This window comes from Lipophrys pholis, assembly GCF_963383615.2.
Source record: "Lipophrys pholis genome assembly, chromosome: 1".
NCBI lineage: Eukaryota > Metazoa > Chordata > Actinopteri > Blenniiformes > Blenniidae > Lipophrys > Lipophrys pholis.
Genome location: NC_137635.1, coordinates 7459844 through 7479160, shown reverse-complemented (window position 1 = coordinate 7479160; position 19317 = coordinate 7459844). Strand labels below are relative to the sequence as shown.

Here is a 19317-nt window from a genome sequence, read left to right as displayed (position 1 = left end):
GAGCAGAGCTGGGCTGTTGGCCTGCTGGATTCCCTCCCACCCCCCTCCAGGGTAAATAGCTGCATGGGTTAGGAATAGTCTCTGTAACATGAAGCTCAAACCAAAAGTAACTCCATCAGTTAAGGATGAGAAAGTTTGAGCAGAAGGACCACGTGATCTCAAATATAAAACAAAATTCCTCTAAAAAAAAATAAAATCTGCAAAACACTTCATGGTTTCCAGCCAGTACTGATCCTGTACTTGTAGTAATGTGTTGAAGCTTCACCCCCCCCCCCCCCCCCCCCAACTCACACACACACACACACACACACACACACACACACACACACACACACACACACACACACACACACACACACACACACACACACACACACACACTCAGTGTACTGCCTCACAGGAGCACGTTACAAGTATGACCTCACTACTCACCAATCAGGACGAGCATGGCCTCTGCTGGGGAAGCTCTTTAAGTATTGACCTCCAGTGAACACTATTCATGATTGATTGGACTCTTATTGTCATATATATACGGCAGCGCCACAGAGGGATTTCCCAACACTGCTTCTTGTGAAGTCATGACACACTCTTCAGATTTTTGACATACTCTGCAATTTATATCCAGATTACTGTATTGTGTGTTTGGATTGAGTCTGTATGAGCATGTCCTGATTATGGGAGTATGGTATGGCTTTAATGTTCAAAATCCACTAGAAATGACTTATCACAAAGTTGAAAGGAAAACAATATATGATAAGTGTAGTTTCATGAAAACTCCCTCCAATAAAACAGTCTCAGATAATTTTTAGGATTTCAGTTTCATTATTGCGGTAACACTGGAAAGTTATGATCAGTGAAGGTATGAGTGCACAAAATCTTGAAATCCCAGAAGAAACAGTGAGCTAACAGGCTTTTTCTCTGACGACAGACGGAACAAATGAAATTAAAAGAAGTAAAATTCTCCTTTTGACTGAGCTTTCTGAAACTCTGGGCTTTTTAGAGGAACTTTCTCTTTCCTTGAATGTTTGTCTTTACAGTGTTTCTGCCTAGTTACAACTCCTTTGAGGGAAATCATGTGGCTTCTGCTTTGCCGTAAATACAACAGGAAACTCTGACATGTACACATATATAAAGTATTTGTGGGAACATGGGAGAGCAAAAGGACAAAGGCGAGCTGTTATTTATTTTAACACTAATTATGTGATTATATATTTGGTTCCCCAAACTGTGGCTCATGTTGCAGCTCTGAGGAATGTCTTCTTTAATAGAAATAGATCCATGTTTTTAGGTGATTTGGGGTTAGTGGCTTCTGCAGTTCTAGTCTGAACATGTCAAGTATTAGGACGTGAAAAGGGGAAACACATCCCGGCGAACAGCGCCCTCTGTTGGGACCAGGTCACACTAATGACTCAACAAAATAAAAGAAGTGGACCCTGCCAGTGGCGTCATTTTACTTAAAAGAATATTACACTTGTTTACTTCCTTTTCCACAGTTGCATCAGAAAATCAAGCCACACTATTGAAATCAGCCTAGTTTAGCAAAATGCTTTAACTCAGATAAAATCAAAACCTGAGATGAAGGTTTGAAAAACTGAAAAGAGAACATGAATACACACATTTTATCTCAAAGATTCTGCTTCCTGTTTGTAGTCTTTCATGTTGTTTGTTTTAAAAAGTGCTCATAAATAATTTTGTTCATTGGCAGAGGGTGGTGGTCCCTCTTTTTAAGAAGGGGGACCGGAGGATGTGTTCCAACTACAGGGGGATCACACTCCTCAGCCTCCCCGGGAAAGTCTATTCCAGGGTACTGGAGAGGAGGATTCGGCCGTTAGTCGAACCTCGGATCCAAGAGGAACAATGTGGTTTTTGTCCTGATCGTGGAACACTGGACCAGCTCTATACTCTCCACCGGGTGCTTGAAGGCGAGGCTCTGGATTTACCGGTCGATCTTCCTTCCTACCCTCACCTATGGTCATGAGCTTTGGGTCATGACTGAAAGAAGGAGATCCCAGATCCAAGCGGCTGAAATGAGTTTCCTCCGTAGGGTGGCTGGGCGCACCCTTAGAGATAGGGTGAGGAGCTCAGTCACCAGGGAGGAGCTCGGAGTAGAGCCGCTGCTCCTCCACATCCAGAGGAGCCAGCTGAGGCTCGGGCATCTGTTTGGGATGCCCCCCGGACGCCTCCCTAGGGAAGTGTTCCGGGCATGTTCCTCCGGTAGGAGGCCTTGGAGCAGACCGAGGACACGCTGGAGAGATTATGTCTCTCGGCTGGCCTGGGAACGCCTTGGGGTCCCACCGGAAGAGCTGGAGGACGTGTCTGGAGTGAGGGAAGTCTGGACATCCCTGCTTAGACTGCTGCCCCCATGACCCGGCCCCGGATAAGCGGTGGACAATGGATGGATGGATGGATGGATGGATGGATGGATGGATGGATGGATGGATGGATGGATGGATCAATTCAATCACAGGACAAACACAGAGGACAAAGAACTGCACATTCTTGTCTATATGGGCTATTTTCCAGGCATAAATTGGCCTAAAGCTCATGTTTTTGTGTTGTGGGAGGGAATCAGAGACCATGAACGCAGAGGGAGAGCTTTTAAACTTCATACAGACTTGAACCAGGGATATTTCAGTGAGGGAGGACAATGCCAACCACTATACCACCTTCATATATTCCTTTCATGTGTGTAATTTGCTTTCTGGTAATCAATACAGTTGGACCGTGACAATATTGTATGTTATAACACATATTATAATACATACTGTTAACTACGTCAACTGATTGAAAGTATAGTCATGGCTTCATTTGATACGAAGAGGACAGAACAAAACAACACAGTTTTTCTTCAAACTATTGATCCAGGAGTTTCCTGTCCGCTGCGAGGCTGGAGGTCAGAGTCCAGCCGGATCCACAGAACTCTTCAGTTCCTGCAGACGTGAAATGAGCGGTGGAATACGGTTTATCCTCACGGTTTCTATTTTGCCTCTCCTGCTCCACGGCAGGACGCATGCTGCTGCTATCAGCACCTTCACCGAACAGCGAGACTCAGAAGAACTTTATTTACCCCGAGGGGGCAATTAGGAAGCTGCACAGCAGTGAGATCAACAACACACAGTTCAAATTAAAGCATTAAAATGGTAAAAGTATTGAAGAGTATTAACTCTGCATGAATAATCAGTGTATGTGAACTCGGTGGTGCACTTTGCTGCTGGACATGGAAACGCAATGTTGCATTATGGGGAGTGGAGTGTTGGCTCAATAGTTTGGAAACCATTTGGTTTTTGTGTGGAGTTTGTATTTTCTCTATGTGGATGTTTGTCTGGTCTCTGTGTTTTAATCCTACAGTCCAGAAACATGTGCCTGAGGTTTATTGAAATTGCTCAGATGTGTGACCTCTGACCTCTGGTGACATCACAGTCCTGTGTAAAGTTATTCAGGTAGCTTCCGGTGTAAATCTTCGCTTTGATATGTTCATTCTTCCTGCCCTCGTTTTCACCTCTTGGCACTTTCTACGTTTCCACAGTAATTAGTTCATTGTTTAAATATTATACAGATTTCATCCTGGATAAATGAGAACGTTCCACGTAGAAATCAACGTGTGTCTTTTATTTAACTATAAATCCTGACTGAAGAGAAAAACTTCCAGTGACGAGGTTCACACCACAGGGGGCGCTGTGCCACAGCAGCTGGAGCTGGAAGCGCCAGGCTGCGGTGGAGCTCTCCCTCTGGAGGCCCTGAAGCAGTTTGACACCTGAAGATGTCCTTGTGGTTCTCCTTGGACGCTGCACCTGGTGGCTGCAGGAAGAGACTCAAACACACTCCACCCCCCTCGACGGGAGGCCACATGTGATCCCCGAGCCTGGAAACATTTTCACCTGCAACCCAACCCCGAACACGGCTGCGCTCCGCCGGATTGGATGCGTCACCTTATCCCCCACTTTGTGTCTCATTACCCAACAGTTGTAATGCTCACGCCAGTGTAACGTGTCCCAGGAGCCGCAGGGGCAAGGCGAGGCAAGGCGAGCCGGCCTGAAATTTAAATTAACCTCAGGGACCGTTCTGCTCGCTGGGGAACAGAGGGGTCACATTACCGCCGGCCTCACTCCGGCCATGCACACACACCTGTCGTACATACAGGTGAACAAAGGAAGGAAACACACGGGAGGAAACACACTGGAGGAAACAAACTGGAGGAAACACACTGGAGGAAACACACTGACACACGCTGGAAGAAACACGCTGGAGGAAACACACTGGAGGAAACACACTGGAGGAAACACACTGGAAGAAGCACACGGGAAGAAACACACTGGCGGAAACACCCTGGAGGAAACACACTGGAAGAAGCACACGGGAGGAAACACACTGGAGGACACATTCTGGAGGACACACACTGGAGGAAACACATTGGAGGAAACACACTGGAAGAAACACATTGGAGGACACATACTGGAGGAAACACACTGGAGGAAACACACTGGAAGAAACACACTGGAGGAAACACACGGGAGGAAACACACGGGAGGAAACACACTGGAGGACACACACTGGAGGAAACACCCTGGAAGAAGCACTCTTGAGGAAACACATTGGAGGAAACACACTGGAAGAAACACACTGGAGGAAACATACTGGAGGACACACACTGGAGGAATCACACTGACACACACTGGAGGAAACATACTGGAGGATACACACTGACAACCCTGTACAAAACTCTGCAGCACTGAAACTGTTTTTCATTACTGAATCACACAAGTCAAAAAAGTACCGGCACAGACAGCTACTAAATTCACTCCATCAAATAAATACTTCATCAGTCTGAGAACGTGTTGCTTTCATTAAAGAGGAGTTAATGTCTAAAGCAGGGGAATTCAGTTCCAGGCCTGAGGACCAGGGTCCTGCAGGTCCAGGTCTCTCCCAGCAGCAACACACCTGAATGCAATAAGAGGTGATGATGATGATGTCATCATTAGATTGCGGTGTGCTGAAGCTGGAGAGCTAAAACCTTCAGGACATCGGCCCTCCAGGTCTAAACCATCTTCTTTTTTCTCTCTGTTCCTGCAGAACATTACCTCCTGGTGCCGCTTCTGGTTTCCAAGGTCAACCAGGTCAGGTCAGAAAAAAATATGGCACTAAGTCACATTTCAGCGTTTCCCATTTTTTGTTTATACATGATTTTGATATCAGGAAATCAACATTACTGCAGCATGTGTTTGTTCTTTAACTAACCAGTCTTACTTTTACCCACCCTAGGATAAGTGACCAGCCACATTAAAGTTCTGCTACCCTCCTGTTCTACTCCTCCTCCTGGTCTGGTTGGTCCAGAAACCTTAAGTATTCTAAATTTCTAGCTCCTCTTTGATTTTCCTCATTTGAATATTGGATCATAGGAGCTGCATTCAGAATCTGCTGTGTCTGTGTGAGCTGGACTGGCTCCGCCCACAAATGCCCATCTTGGGAAGAGGAGGAAGAACGTCTTCTCGTGGTGCCATGTGCCAGAGCAGAGCTGCCTAATTGTGGGAGGAGTCAAAGGGAGGGCCTACCTTGATTGGATTGGCTAACCCCCTGATGACACTATATGGGGTTTGATTTCTGATTGGCTGGTTGGAGCTCGCTCAGGCATGGCACTCATGGCGGGGCTGGGGTGCGGTGCTCCCTCCCCATTCGCTGTTGATATCGTGGAGGATGGGATCTCGCGGTGGCCGGGTGAGGGCCCGGCTGGCGGCCTGGGGGGCGGGAGGCATGACCCTGACCCCAAGTGTGTTAGTGTGTCAGTGTGTGAGTGTGTGCGTCTGTGTCTGTGTGGGGGTGGGGACGGGGGTGGGTATCTATCAAGATCGGGCAGGGGGGGGGGGCTCTCAATCTTCTCTTCTCTCTCTCTTTGAGCGCTCCCCCCCCGGTCGTGTACAGCAGCCTTGCCAACTTGTAATACAGGCAGCATCAGGAGGAGACTCCAGGTCTCTCCCTGTTCAAGAGCAAAAACTGTTCTGACTCCAGAAGGTTCTCAATCACATCATCTTGTTTGGTCAAGCTGCCAAACAGGACAAGGGCAAAAAGAAAAAAGAAAGATGCCTTTAATCAATGTTTCCAAATAGTTTAGGAATTTCTCTACAATCATTCTGTGTGTGTGTGAGTGTGTGTGAGTGTGTGTGGTTTTGCACTCAGACATCAGACCTCTGCTGAAGTTTCCATCGCCGGGAGACGAAGCGCCACCTGTAGGAAAGAGGTTTTCTGAGGCCGAGGCCGATGCAGTGTGTGCTAAATTGTGTGGATTCTCTCCCCGTGGAGCTCAGGGGCATTTGGAAAGTGCTTCACCCCAGTGAGGGCAGGCCAGGCCTCTAAGAGGGGGCAGATGATCCCCTGTGGCGTCGTCCCTTCGTTCCTCCTCAAGAACTGGGTCAGAGAGACGACGGGCGCAGTCCCTCATTCTGCTCAAGTGTTTTTATGGCTGTCATAAATGATTTAGTGTGTGTGTGTGCGTGTGTGTGTGTGTGTCGGACACAGGGAAGCCCCTGTTGACAAACCCTCTGAAACACCAGATTTCATAATTCAGCAGCACCGGTTGTTCTCACGTTACACTCCAGTGCACCTGAAGACGTCCTGATATGGGTGAAACTGTTCTTCAGCCCAAAAGCTTTTCCTCTCCTGCCGTCCTGGTTTGTACTGGTGATTGTGGAGATAAAGATCCGGCGTCCTCTCTGCCTCGCTCTGGTGAAACATGAGATTGACAACCCGGCTCACTCTTGTACATGGAGCAGCAGGACACAGCCTCATAAATGTTATTTCTAAAGCCCATGTGAGAGCAGACCCCAGACACTGTGCTGCCAGAGGCTCGCCGGCGCTTATTAAAATCCCCACAATGAGAAAGGGCAGAGGAGCAGAGGCTCACTGGAGATAACGGCTATGATCCTGGAGGAGTTCATTACCGCGGGTGAGCAGGTGAAAGTAATGAATGTTTGCCGAGGGGCAACCTGAGGAAAACACCTGAGCTCAAAGCACTAATCTCTTAATATTGGCTTTCAAAAATCAATGTTCCCTGTCAATGTGATCATTTCTGTGCATGAATACAGACTGATATGTGTTTTCCTGTTCCTGATGATAAACAGCGTTAAATGGCTTTTCTTCCACCAAGTCTGATTATTACATTGTAGACAACGTCGATCTATCAAATCAATATTAACTTTTGATTTGTCCAGAGTGTACACATGATTAACAGACATTGTCAAATAAATCAGGAGATGAATCTAAATAATGTCAAACGCTTGTGATCCCTTCCTGGAGGCTGTGGTGAACGGATCATATGAATGAACATGGAAAAGCAGCTTGGAGGATTTCTGCTCCGGTCCAGTAACTATCAACACCGTCTCTCTGAGTATCATCAGAGGAGTCGGCTGACCTCGCAATCAGCTGAGAGCCTTTTGGAAAAAGAAAACCATTGAAATGTAAAACACATTTTTACTTTTATTATAACAGCGACTTCCATGAGGATCTTGATGTAAAACCATGGCGTTTCCTCAGCGTGGGATCGTCTCACAGTACATATTGCTGTGTGGCCGTCTGAGTTAGAGAAGGCGTATCACGGTGCATGCACCACTGGATAAATTCCATTTGTATCCCATTTCTGGAGTTCGACCAAACATGCCACTGCTTTTACTCCCTCTGCAGACGAGCCTCGACCATCATCTCAGTCAACAAAAGCTTCTAATGGGCAGCAGAGGGATGAATTATTCATCTTGGCTCGGTTGCATCTGCACACGTTTTATTGCCCAGCTTGGCTCTGCGACAACAGCTGAGCAAAACCCTGACTGATGACCAGCTTGTCTGTGAGGTTATACGTCATTCCTGTTTCACTCTGAGACATCGCCTCGGTTCCCAGGTGGAACCTTACACCACAGTACTGATGGTGGAAGACTCCTCGGACTTGCCCGGCCTGCTGGGCAGGGATTTCAGATACTCCAGGTGGCGCCGCGCGTCCTCCTGATTGGCCCTGACGTAGTACACCAGGTACGAGATGACCATAGTGAACCAGCCAAACATAACGACCAGCATGGCGACGTCTGTAGTCCTCTTCATCACCACACAAAGGTCTATGTCCGGAGCGAGAAGGAAGGCAAGTCCTTCCACTCCTATTTCCTCTGGATCTGAGGTCTGGCACACGATGCCTGTCAACGACGCCGGCTCCAGGTCGACGCGGGGCATGGCCATCTGCATGTTGCAGTCACAATGCCACGGATTGTTACTTAGATTGGCTCGAGCTCGCAGGCCCTCGAAGGCCTCGGCATTGAAGGTCACCAACTTGTTGGAGGACAAGTCCATGAACTGTAGGGAGGCGCCGAGGCCTCTGAAGGCTCCGGGCTCCAGCTGGCTCAGTTCGTTGTGGGACAGATCCAGTTCCACCAGGTACGGTAAACCCAGGAAAGCGTTAGCTGGCACCGCGGTGATGAGGTTGAAGTCCAGGTAGACGCGGCGGGTGTCGTTGGGGAAGTCCAGCGGGATCTCGGTCAGCTGCAGGTTGCTGCAGCGCACCGTCTTGCCGCCGCTGTCGCTCTCAGAGCAGTAGCAGCTCTTGGAGCAACTGGTGGCGGCGTGATGGAAGCAGAAGGTCATCAGGACCAAACTGTGCAGCAGCAAACACATGACCACCGAGCGGCGCAGCAGCCAGTCTGCAGGCAGAGACATTGTGGGACATGCTTCAGGGACCGAGGGCTGAGCTCCACATCAACCCCGCCGGTAACAGCTGAACCTGCGGCATGAAAACAAGAGACACAAGATCTCAGTAGAGAGCAGATTACTATGTGCAATTCTTTACTTCTGCACAACTCTGATGATTAAAAATGTCCCGCGAGCCAGGGGGGGCAGTGGTTGTCTGATTGCAGCGTGGAGACGGCAGGAAATCTCATTTCAGCATGTCGGTACCCAGAAACAACCGTACTTTGTTGTATTTCCAGGAAAGTCCAGGGATCAAACGTTCCCTTCATCCGAGCACAATAAACAAGCAAAGAAAGACACAGAGATGTTTCTGTGTCTCTGGTATAATTGACATCCCTGCAGTGCGAGGCTATTCCAGTCCCCAGAGCCACATTAACATACTGATGTATGTGAGGAACACAACACTCTGAAATATACATAAACAAGACTTGTTTGAGTTCACTGATCATTAAGTATTTCTTGCTTGGTATCTGGAGTCTACAGAGACTCAACATTCAGTCAGAAATAAAATAAAAGCAGTGGTGGGGCTGATCTACACTTCCTGGACACCATCCCTTCATACTTTGTGGAAAACAGCAGGTTTACCCACCTGAACACTTCATTAATAGCTGATCAGAGCTGCCTGCGATCCTGTTACTAATCCTCTTCAAGAAAAAACTCTTCAAGTCAGTGCAGCATCGGCCCGGACACCCGGGGCTTTAGTCGGGGTAAATACTGACGCTCTAAACAAAACCCTGGGACCTGCTAGAGTCACAGAAAGGAATTCAACCAGACTTCTTAATTTCTTGAAAATGGCTGGAGACTGGACAAGATCCACTTACCAAGATTAAAAAATGAAATCGATCTCTAAGTACCTCAAAGTATCACATGACGTTGGGGGGTTGAGAACAGTGTGTGTGTGTGCGTGTGTGTGTATGAGACACTACTACCACTCACTGTACATGTTAATGTTATAAAGTAGAACCAGCCGGTGGGCAGGTGAAGTCTGATGCAAACCTCAGATCTTGGTTCTGCTGTCACGCATCTGTTTATCCACACGTCTTCATCGAGGCCAAAGAAAGCAACTTTGACAGGATTTCCCTCTGCATTCGGTGTTGCCAGGGACCAGGAGAAAGATTATACAGCTTAACAGCAGAGGAAATGAAAGGTCTTGCATGGTTAACGTTGTGCTCGTGTCACGGCTGCACTTTCCCGTCACAGAAGATGCCAGCCTGGTATTTGGCTGGGAAATAATAGAGGAGCAGACGCAGAGGGTTGGCCATGGAGGAGGAGAAAGCATGTGGGCAAAGGAGGGAAATTGGACACATGAGAACAGGGTTGTAAAAGACAAAGAATGATATCAAGAAGATTTAAGGAGAGGGGTAACATTACAATGACAACAGGGAACACTGCATGACACTAATGAGATATCGAGGAAAAGGCCAAATGTTAGAAAGTCAGGAGGCAGTGAAGGAATAAATGCAGCTTGTGGGCGAGATAAACACCACTGAGGATGAAACGCTGATGATTAGAAGGGCGGGGCGGCACTGTAGGAAATCACACACGGCCAGAATAAATTGTCAAACAGAACCGCTTTTACAGGAATATGGCCCCAGCTGCTGTAAACGCAAAAATAAGTTTACGAGTGAAGGAGGAAAGCGCTGCGTCATTGAACTCTTCTGTGATAAATAACTGTCCAGCTTTTATTTACCCATTAAATGCAGCACTCATGAATAGAGACGGGCCCCGGGTCAGTGTTTGGGTTCATAAATCCACTGCTGTCACGGCCCAACGACAACTTTCTGCCTCTGCGTGAAGGATGCAATAATTTGGACTCAAAGCCAAAAATGAACCGTGTTAAAACCCAGCATAAATATCCAGAGTCAATATAGATTTGTGATCCTCTTTTTTCACCTATGGCTCTAACCTTTTTATAGCATCCCTTCCAGGCTGTAAACACTGCATGAATATTGAATAAGGATCTGCTTTATGGTTATATATGGAGAATAAAGTGAAACCGGAAAGAAAAGAGCAATTTTAGCCTTTTGAATCGAAGGTGTGACAGTTAATGAAGCTATAACCAGATTTCACTGCTTTTAGCTCCATCCAATCTGCAAAGTGCCAACTTGAATTACTAGATGTGCTCCTTTTCCATCCTTACAGCAACAGACTGCTTACAGTTTTCCATCGTGTCTTAACAATTACATTTGTACTTTAGCTGGAAGTACACGCAGAATGATGCTGAATCGCCACAGCTTTAATGGAAATACTGACTTCGAGAGACAAGCTGAGGAGTCAACATATCTTTAATACAAACTTTAGTACTCATCAAACCTATATCAGATGAAGATGCAAAACCCAGAAGTGAAGTTTGAAAGATCAGTTCTTGGACAGACTTTAAGAACAATGGAGTTGACTATAAACTCAAAGGAGATGAAGATGAGCCTTATGGGAACTGATACCCTTATTAAGTTTGTCTTTCATCTAGTTTTAGTCAGTACAAGACATCCAGCACCGGCTTGAGTGTCTGACATCCATCACATATCAAATAACATTGACAAGAAAATCAGTTTCTCTCTTTAGGGTTTAAAAAAGAATGAAGGCTTGGAATATTGCAAACAGCACATTAGGGTTTTGATCAGTATCGCGCACACACACTCACGTCTTTTCCGCTTTGCCTCTTCTTTCCATGATGCCTCTTCTGAGCCAGATCCCGAAAATAAAACCGTCCAGCAGGTCCAGAAGCGGTCCTCTCAGTGTTTTCAGTCTGCTTCCATCCAGTCCTCGTTAAACTTGTGCGGAGAGAGAGAGAGAGAGAGAGAGAGAGAGAGAGAGAGAGAGAGAGAGAGAGAGAGAGAGAGAGAGAGAGAGAGAGAGACGCCCTGGCAGCCGCTGGAAACGCTCCTGCGTGCGCTGCAGGGCGCGCGCAGCGCAGCCTTTTAGTTTCCACGCAACCACAAGACAAGGCAACATTGGCAAGGACGCAGTGCTGCTAAGAGCAAGACTGTCACTGACTGCGGCCTCTCACACATTCTGATCCGTAGCGTCGCTGGAGTACCGTGTTGAAATGACCGACGCGCGGTGCGCAACGCCTTTACGCACGAAATCCTGCAGAAGCAGAAGCGGCGCGTTGAGCCGCTGCAGGGAGGAAGCAGCAGGACTGATTGCATCCATTCAATGGCAATGCTGTGAGTAAAGTAGAATTCATGCCTCAGGTATCAGTACAGCCCCCCCCCCCACACACACACACACAGGAATGAGCTCATGCTCATATAGAGGCTGCCTGCCACACTAATCATGTTTGATCTGCAGCTTGTTGTTTCAAACATGCGGCGGATCCCTCCAGTCTCCAACCCTCTTCCTGCCTGCTGCCAGCCGATAAGGAAGTCCAATCAAATCCATGATGGAAACAGACGTGCATGAGCACCAGCCTGGGAGAGTCTGCCAAGCTGCTAGTCATGAGGTATTAATGGAATTAAAATCAATAAAGTGGGATACTCAGCCCAAACTCTCATGCTGGTGCGCACAGATTGTTTATAATAACTTCTTTCCTTTTATTTCTTCAATGCTAAATTTGATCAGTGCAAGTGACTCAAACTCACATCTCTCCCAACATTCAGAGAGAAGTGGTTATGAAACATAACCACTGATGTAGAAGACAAAGGCTAAAACCTATAAGGTCACCAATATACCAGACATTTGAGTGGTTTTACAACAAACTGTTATCAAGTTGTTAAAATAGTTTTTCCACCTTTTCGTCCAAACGTCGGAAGCAAAGGTTGCACAGATATTATATGAAAAACCTCGTCTCCACGTTTCTCCTTCCCAGAGTTGCAGCTTGATAATAAAACGAACACGACGGAGTCCCTGTGGATGTTCCCGTCTTCATGAGACACAATGTTCGTTGTTGCAGCTCCTTTTACAGCCTGGAGGTTGTGAGGCTCTTCGTGTCAATTAGAGGAAGATCAGATAGGTGGGAAAGCATATGACAGAGAAACAGCAGGAAATGGGATTACTTTCCTCATCGACGGAGCAGAGTGCACTGGCAGCCAGTCTTCCCCGGCTTTATCAGATTACTGCAAATGCACCGCTGGTTGGCAGATAGACGGGCACTGTGTGCATTAAAACCAAGCATCAGTCTCCATCGGCTTCACTCTGGATCAAAGTTTGATTTCTTTGCTGCTGTTTGTTCTCTGGGTCAGTTTTGAAGGAGTCTTGCGACGCCTGCTGCATCCTCACGATGATCCACGAGGCCAAAACTGTTCAGAGGTTTCCACAATGTCACCCCACAGGAAGAGGAATGTATTTTCTTTCTCTCAAAGAGAACTTTTGTTCATGAGATGTCTCCTTCTCGCTGTCTGCGTGTCTTTTTCCTTTCATTTGAGCAGGAAGTCAATCGTGTACAGGCGTTAAGCCTGGAGCAGCAACACTCCTCGCCACCGAGCCAGATTAAAGTCCCGCCTCGCCTCTCTCAATACATTAACCTGCTTTTTTTTTTATTTTTTATATTTCCACATCTCTTCTTGAACTTTTTAATCAAAAACCGAGAGGTTCAGAGTACTAAAAGGATTTCGCTGCTCCAGCCAGTAAGAGGCGGGTCACTTCACCTCATCTTCCTCGTGAGGAGTCTCGTCTTTGAAGCCACTGGCATTAAGGAAACAATGGAGTGGCAGTGAAAGCATCATAGACATTCATTTCATCCTTCTTCAATTCCCCCGCTGACGGAGCTGTGGCCGACCAATGCCTCCAAACACAAGCCTCTTCACTCTCGCTTCACGTTGCCGTGCCTCGTACAGAACGCCGTGGTTTTATTAAAACATAGAAAATAAGATCAGTAATTCATACGCGAGGAACCATCAAGACATCAAGAGAGGACCTGTGTTATTACAAAGTAGAAAACGAAAATATTCGCTCACAATCTAGGTTTATTACATGATACCTTCTGTCAGTTTTCTCACTTTGATTTTCTTCATTTGTACACAATAACAACATAATGCAGAATGACACGATGGAACTGCAGGAGAGGAAATCCTCCAATTAACATTCCTGCACTTCTATAATGGAAAGAAAAATAAAGTGTGAAGGAACAACAAGCAGAGAAACAAATAAAGGAGTTAATAAAAACAGCCACCTAAACCACAAACTCATTTTAAGTGACTTTTACAGAAAATTCCAGCGTTTTGGTTTTGAAATCTGATAGAAAGTTGATGTTTGTGGGAATAGTTTCTATTTAATAATCTGCATAAAGGGGTTCAGAATGCACAACAAACCAAGCAAAGAAGAAATCCGAAGAGGAAACCTTGATTTGACTTTGTGTTTTATAAAATGGCAAAAGAATTAAACTCAAAATGATCGTTTGTGTTTGAATTAGTAACAAAATGTGATCTGCAGGCACACGCGGAGGTAACCTAATAAAAGAAGTAATATTTGGTTCACGTGTTCAGTAACACATGGAGTTATGAGTTCTTCTGAATCAGCAACTGGGACAATGAGTTACAGTCGCCCTCGTTAACGGCGCAGCTCATTTCAAGCTGGGTTTTTGTTTGTGTTTTCTATTTTTTAGAAATCAGTGCTTGTTTGACCAGCTCCTCCTTCAAGAAGGGACTTTACAGGCTTCGCATCCTGGAACCAGCCGTGTGTTTGTGGGACACCTGCAGGCCAGAACAGTTGAGGAATTGGCGCCGCAGGTCGTAAAGTTTGGCTTCTTAAACGTTGGATTGTCGCGGCCGCCTGGCGCTTCCTGCCCAGCGCAGGATAGAAGTGGTCCGAGCTGCTTTCCCCTGCCCTTTCAAGGTAATTAATAATTCTTGGTCCTACATTGTGTGTTGCAGACATTTTCACAATGACAGCCGGGGAGGGTCCGTCACCTTAAAGGTCATGGTTTTGACCACTGAGAGAAGCAGGGCTGGGATTAAGTTCACTGTGGATCTTATCTCATCATTTCTTGAAATGTGCTTATATCTAAGATATTTTTTGTAATCTGAATGGTCTAGAAGCTGACAGAGAAATTCACATTTTAATTCAGTGTTATTCCCACCCAATTGAACTTGAGTGTTTTATAGATATTTTGCTCAGCATGCTCTACTTCCTGTTGATCATCTGACGCCCACAGGGAGGAACGGGACGGGCCTTGCCAAGGAATAATTAGTGAGACACACTGAGGCGAAGTGGAGCGGATTCACTTAAACAAAACTCCAGGGGGGGGAAATCACTGAGACCAACTCCGACTTCTCTCCTCGCCGTACTGTGTTGGAATCGAAGCAAAAGAGGAACATTTCCAGGAAGACAAATTGTAAGAACACAGAGTGCATTTCAAAGGTAGGGAAGACAAATTAAAACCTCAGAATATTAGGCTGTAAGATGAAGGAATAATCATTAGTGTAACAGCTAAAGACAGTTGTAAGGACACATTATAAATTGATTTCACTTTTATAGCGTTTTTTCCACTATATGAACAGTCCCCAAAGTTCTTAATGCTGTTATTCACATTCACCCATTCATACACCAGAGGAGGCTGCTGCCAGGAAATTTACTCCATCCACCTATTCAAGATGTGGACAGGTAGGGAATCAAACCCCCGACCCCCGGGTCGGAGGTCAGATCAGGCCAGAGGTCAGATCAGGCCAGGGGTCAGTTCAGGCCAGGGGTCGGGTCGGGGGTGACTTGATTGATGACTTTAGATTTGCTGAACAAACACAATTCCCAGATTGTACCATTTCCACTCGCCAACATTTGATTAAATGTACAATTTGCTGCTTTACAGGACGTGATGTTACATCAGGCTTTACAAGATCAGGAGAGTTTGTGTGTATTTTCTTCTGTGTAGAGCTAAATTACCACAAGAAGTCAAACGGATGAGTAGATCTACATATCTAACAAACAAAATGAGATTGTTGAGATTCTTAAACTGGAATTGATATAGATAGTGTCAAATGTGGTTATCTGAAAAAGTGTGTTGATCTGAATGTTCTGAACGATTCCCATGATTCTGATTAAGCTGCCAGCGATCAGCAGAATGTCTGTAATCCTCACCTGAACATGGTCGAGTATTGAGTCTGCCTAAATCTGGACGAGTCACTCCCCTCGACCTGCCATAGTTCTTTGTCAGATAATGTGGCATTTGGAGAATAAACGGTGTGTTTTTCCATTTCCTGAGGATCAAGATGTTATTGTGAAGGTGACTGAGTCAGTCCACACCAGGGCAGTCTGTGGACTGACTCTCCACTGCATGTGCTGCTGGACTGCCGCTGCTACTCAACCTCCTCCATCCTGGTATCGTCATGCCAGGGGCAGGTGAGTGAGCAACAGCAGAGGAAGGCCCACAGGAACAGTGCAGCAGTCAGATGAACCTAAATCTCATTGACTGATGGAGCAAAAACACGAAGACCAACGTTTGCTTCTTTATTACAACCCAATGTTTTGTAATCTGCAATTCCCAAATGTAGGCATCTTTTACTTTTGCTGGTCACAAGAAGACAAAAAGCTTTGACTGATGCAGAGCAGGAGGAAAAAACACATCAGCTTAGAGCGTCGTGAAGCTAGAGCAGCACCGGATACAGACTTTAACCACTAAATAGCTTTTAGGATGGGGGGGGGGGGGGAGCGCGAGAGAGAGGGAGGACAGAGAGAGGACAGAGAGAGAAGGGGGGGAGGGAGGACAGAGAGAGAGGACAGAGAGAGAGAGAGAGGGAGGACGGGGGGGTCTTGATAAATGAAGCTAAATTTCCACTCCATTCCCATTAAAAGGTCAAAATAAATAAATATTCCTGAGCTTTAGCACTTTCAGGATTTGAGGACATTAAAGCAGTCAGCCTGAAACAAATCCTGCATCATCATGACTTCATCAAATGGCTGTTTTTGCTCTTCATCATCACCAAATGTCCTCGTTCCTCATCCATGTTCTCATCTGGACGAAGGAGGCGGAGCCAGAAACATCAGAGCTGACTGACTGACCTGCCCCACCAGCTCCACCAGCTCCACCAGCTCCACCAGCTACATCAGTGAATAACTTTCACTTCTCTGTGAATCAAAAAGATGAAACTGCTGTTTCCACTTGTAGCATATGAAGCCTTGATTGTTACTACTAGTTAATACTTTATACGCCTGGATCATCGTAAGCCTTTATCAACACAACATTTGAGGAATATTTGGAGAAAAAAAAGTTCTTCAGAATGTCTTTGGTCTGTTAAACAGCATCAGTTCCTCTGTGAGACTGAACTGAGTAAAACTGGCACATGAGTATTTTAAACAAAGGAAGCTGTGGTTTTTCTGCATATAGATAACGAGATAAGATATACCTTTATTGGCCCTGTGGGAAAAAACATTTTCTGGAGTCCGTCCAGCAGTACAGGGTTTTATTAAACCGGAATAAGAAGAACCAAAACACAAAGTACAGCAGCGACGTACAACTACACTGAAATATATACATAATATAACATATACAAATATATATCCACAGGATGATATGATAGTATTGCACAGATATGAAGTATAATTTCTCTCCAAACACATGAATGCCACAATGGCGAAGGTTCTATTGTCACATCATCACACGTCGTCACATTGTTTTCTCCTGCACAGAGCAGACTTCATATTGTGTCCTAAAGTTTATTCGCATTCATGTGGTACTTTGTGAACTTTGGCCCCGTTTACACCACAACGAATACGACTGTATCCGCAAAATTTTCTTCACCGTTGGAGGGTCCATTTACACAAGATCCACTGCGTCCGTGACTTTTTTATCCCGACTCCCGAGGTGGAACTTTTCTTTCACGGGCCGAACCGCAGTGGTTTGACTCGCGGTCGTATTCTAGTTTTATTGTCCATATCGGTAGTTTGATAGATTGTAGGACAACTCGTCCATGGATGAGATTTCAGAATTTTTGGGAAAAATAAATCCTGTACGATGTACTTTTACATATTATTTCTAATTGGTATTTTATTTATTTGTCATATATATATAGTATATATTCATTTATATTTAGTGTAGTATCATATGGCTTTGTTTCTCTTTTTTTACCCATTCTGTTAATGGTAAACAACTTGAACAAGTGCATGTAAATACATTTTTAGTAATTACTTTTGATAAAAAGCTCAGTTGGAAGCGGCATATATAAATATCCTGAAGTCAAAATTAGCAAAAAATATTGGCATAATGTGCAAAATCAGATCAGTGTTACATCAAAATTCATCAATCCCTCAAATCAATAATGCTGAAAAAATTAGTTGGGAATAAATTCGTCGTGGATGATAATGAAAAATATATCTTATGTTTTTGTGTCAAACATACTTAATAGTCCTTCCAAATGTGTCAAATATACTTTGATATCCCATCCTTCAAATCAATAATGCTGTAAAAATTTGTTGTGGGCGAGTTGTCCAGGATGGCAGTTTTGTGGACGAGTTGTCCAGGATGGCAGTTTTGTGGACGAGGTGTCGGTGGACCCGTTCAAAAGAGCCTCTCCCCTGATAGCATCTGATTCCTCACCAGTCTATACCAATGTCGGTTCTCTCCATTCCATTCACATTTATAGCATTTTGTTCTCTGCACACTTGTGTGGTTTCACTACAAAACGATCAACAGCGCCCTCGGGTGGCCCGGCAGACTAACTACATCGTTGTCAGTGTGTCTGCTGCTGCAGTGGAAACACACTCTATATTTTAACGGGTTAAGTGTTGTCGTGTAAATGGGGTCTTATAAGATTGATAAATCTGATTAGTCTGTAGGAGCCTGAACAATGGACTCCCCCTGTCCTTTATCGTCTGCGATACCTGTAGGCAGGGATTATTGCATTATTATTATTATTATTATTAGTTAGTTAGTTAGTTAGTTAGTTAGTTAGTTAGTTAGTTAGTTAGTTAGTTAGTTAGTTAGTTAGTTAGTTAGTTAGTTAGTTAGGGATATGTTTGCTGCGAAGAAAGAGTGCTAACCACAACACCAACATGTTGCCGTTATGTGCCGCATTTAATGATGAAACAGGGTAAAATGGTCAGTTGATTTTAGTACAATTCATTTTCCACATGAACAAATTTATGAATCTGAAAGATTAATTTATAATATGTTGGAAAGTTGCAGGTAAACATAGTGGACAGTGTGTCATCAGAGGGCGCTAAACATTTAAGTAAATAATGATTTAAATTAATAAAACATGGATCAAGTAAGAATAATATATGCATCATTTATTGGAATTATTTGCAGAGGACTCAAGTATTTTTTGATTGCGGGTTTACAGGCACTACGAAGAACAATCACTTCAGAAATATGGAAATTATTGTTTTGACAGGAATAAGTTATCACTGAATCCAAACAGGATTAAACTCATGATAATTAGCACTTGTTAACGGAATATTAATGCAATAATGCAGATAGATGGAATTGACATTATTGTAAGAACTAATGAAACCAGATTCCTCGGGGTAATACTGGTTGAAAATATTTACTGGAAATTTCAAGTAAAACATGTATAAAACAAACTGTCATGAAGCATTTTAAAGACAAAACACTTTCTGGACCACAGTTCATTTGTTCACTCATATCATAGCTGGGATAGACACCACTGGTGTTTTCTTTTTGTTTTTTTTCCGAAATAAAATAAATAGTTTAGCTTCAATAATACCCCCATA

General features: G+C 44.9%; 1 protein-coding gene across 2 annotated transcripts; it reads right to left on the bottom strand.

Annotated features, from left to right (window-relative positions):
* Positions 1–7448: 7448 nt before the first annotated feature.
* On the bottom strand, positions 7449–11984 carry lrrc3ca (leucine rich repeat containing 3Ca). 2 transcript variants are annotated; one of them, XM_080480259.1, is made up of 3 exons: positions 11357–11984; positions 9712–9937; positions 7449–8749 (listed from the first exon to the last, which is right to left on the bottom strand). In XM_080480259.1, exon 3 carries the CDS (start codon positions 8683–8685, stop codon positions 7891–7893), a length of 795 nt encoding a protein of 264 aa, XP_080336385.1. In that variant the 5' UTR covers positions 8686–8749; positions 9712–9937; positions 11357–11984; the 3' UTR covers positions 7449–7890. The 2 variants fall into 2 exon arrangements, with proteins under 2 accessions (XP_080336385.1, XP_080336386.1); XM_080480260.1 differs by lacking the exon at positions 9712–9937.
* Between the last annotated feature and the right edge of the window lie 7333 nt (positions 11985–19317).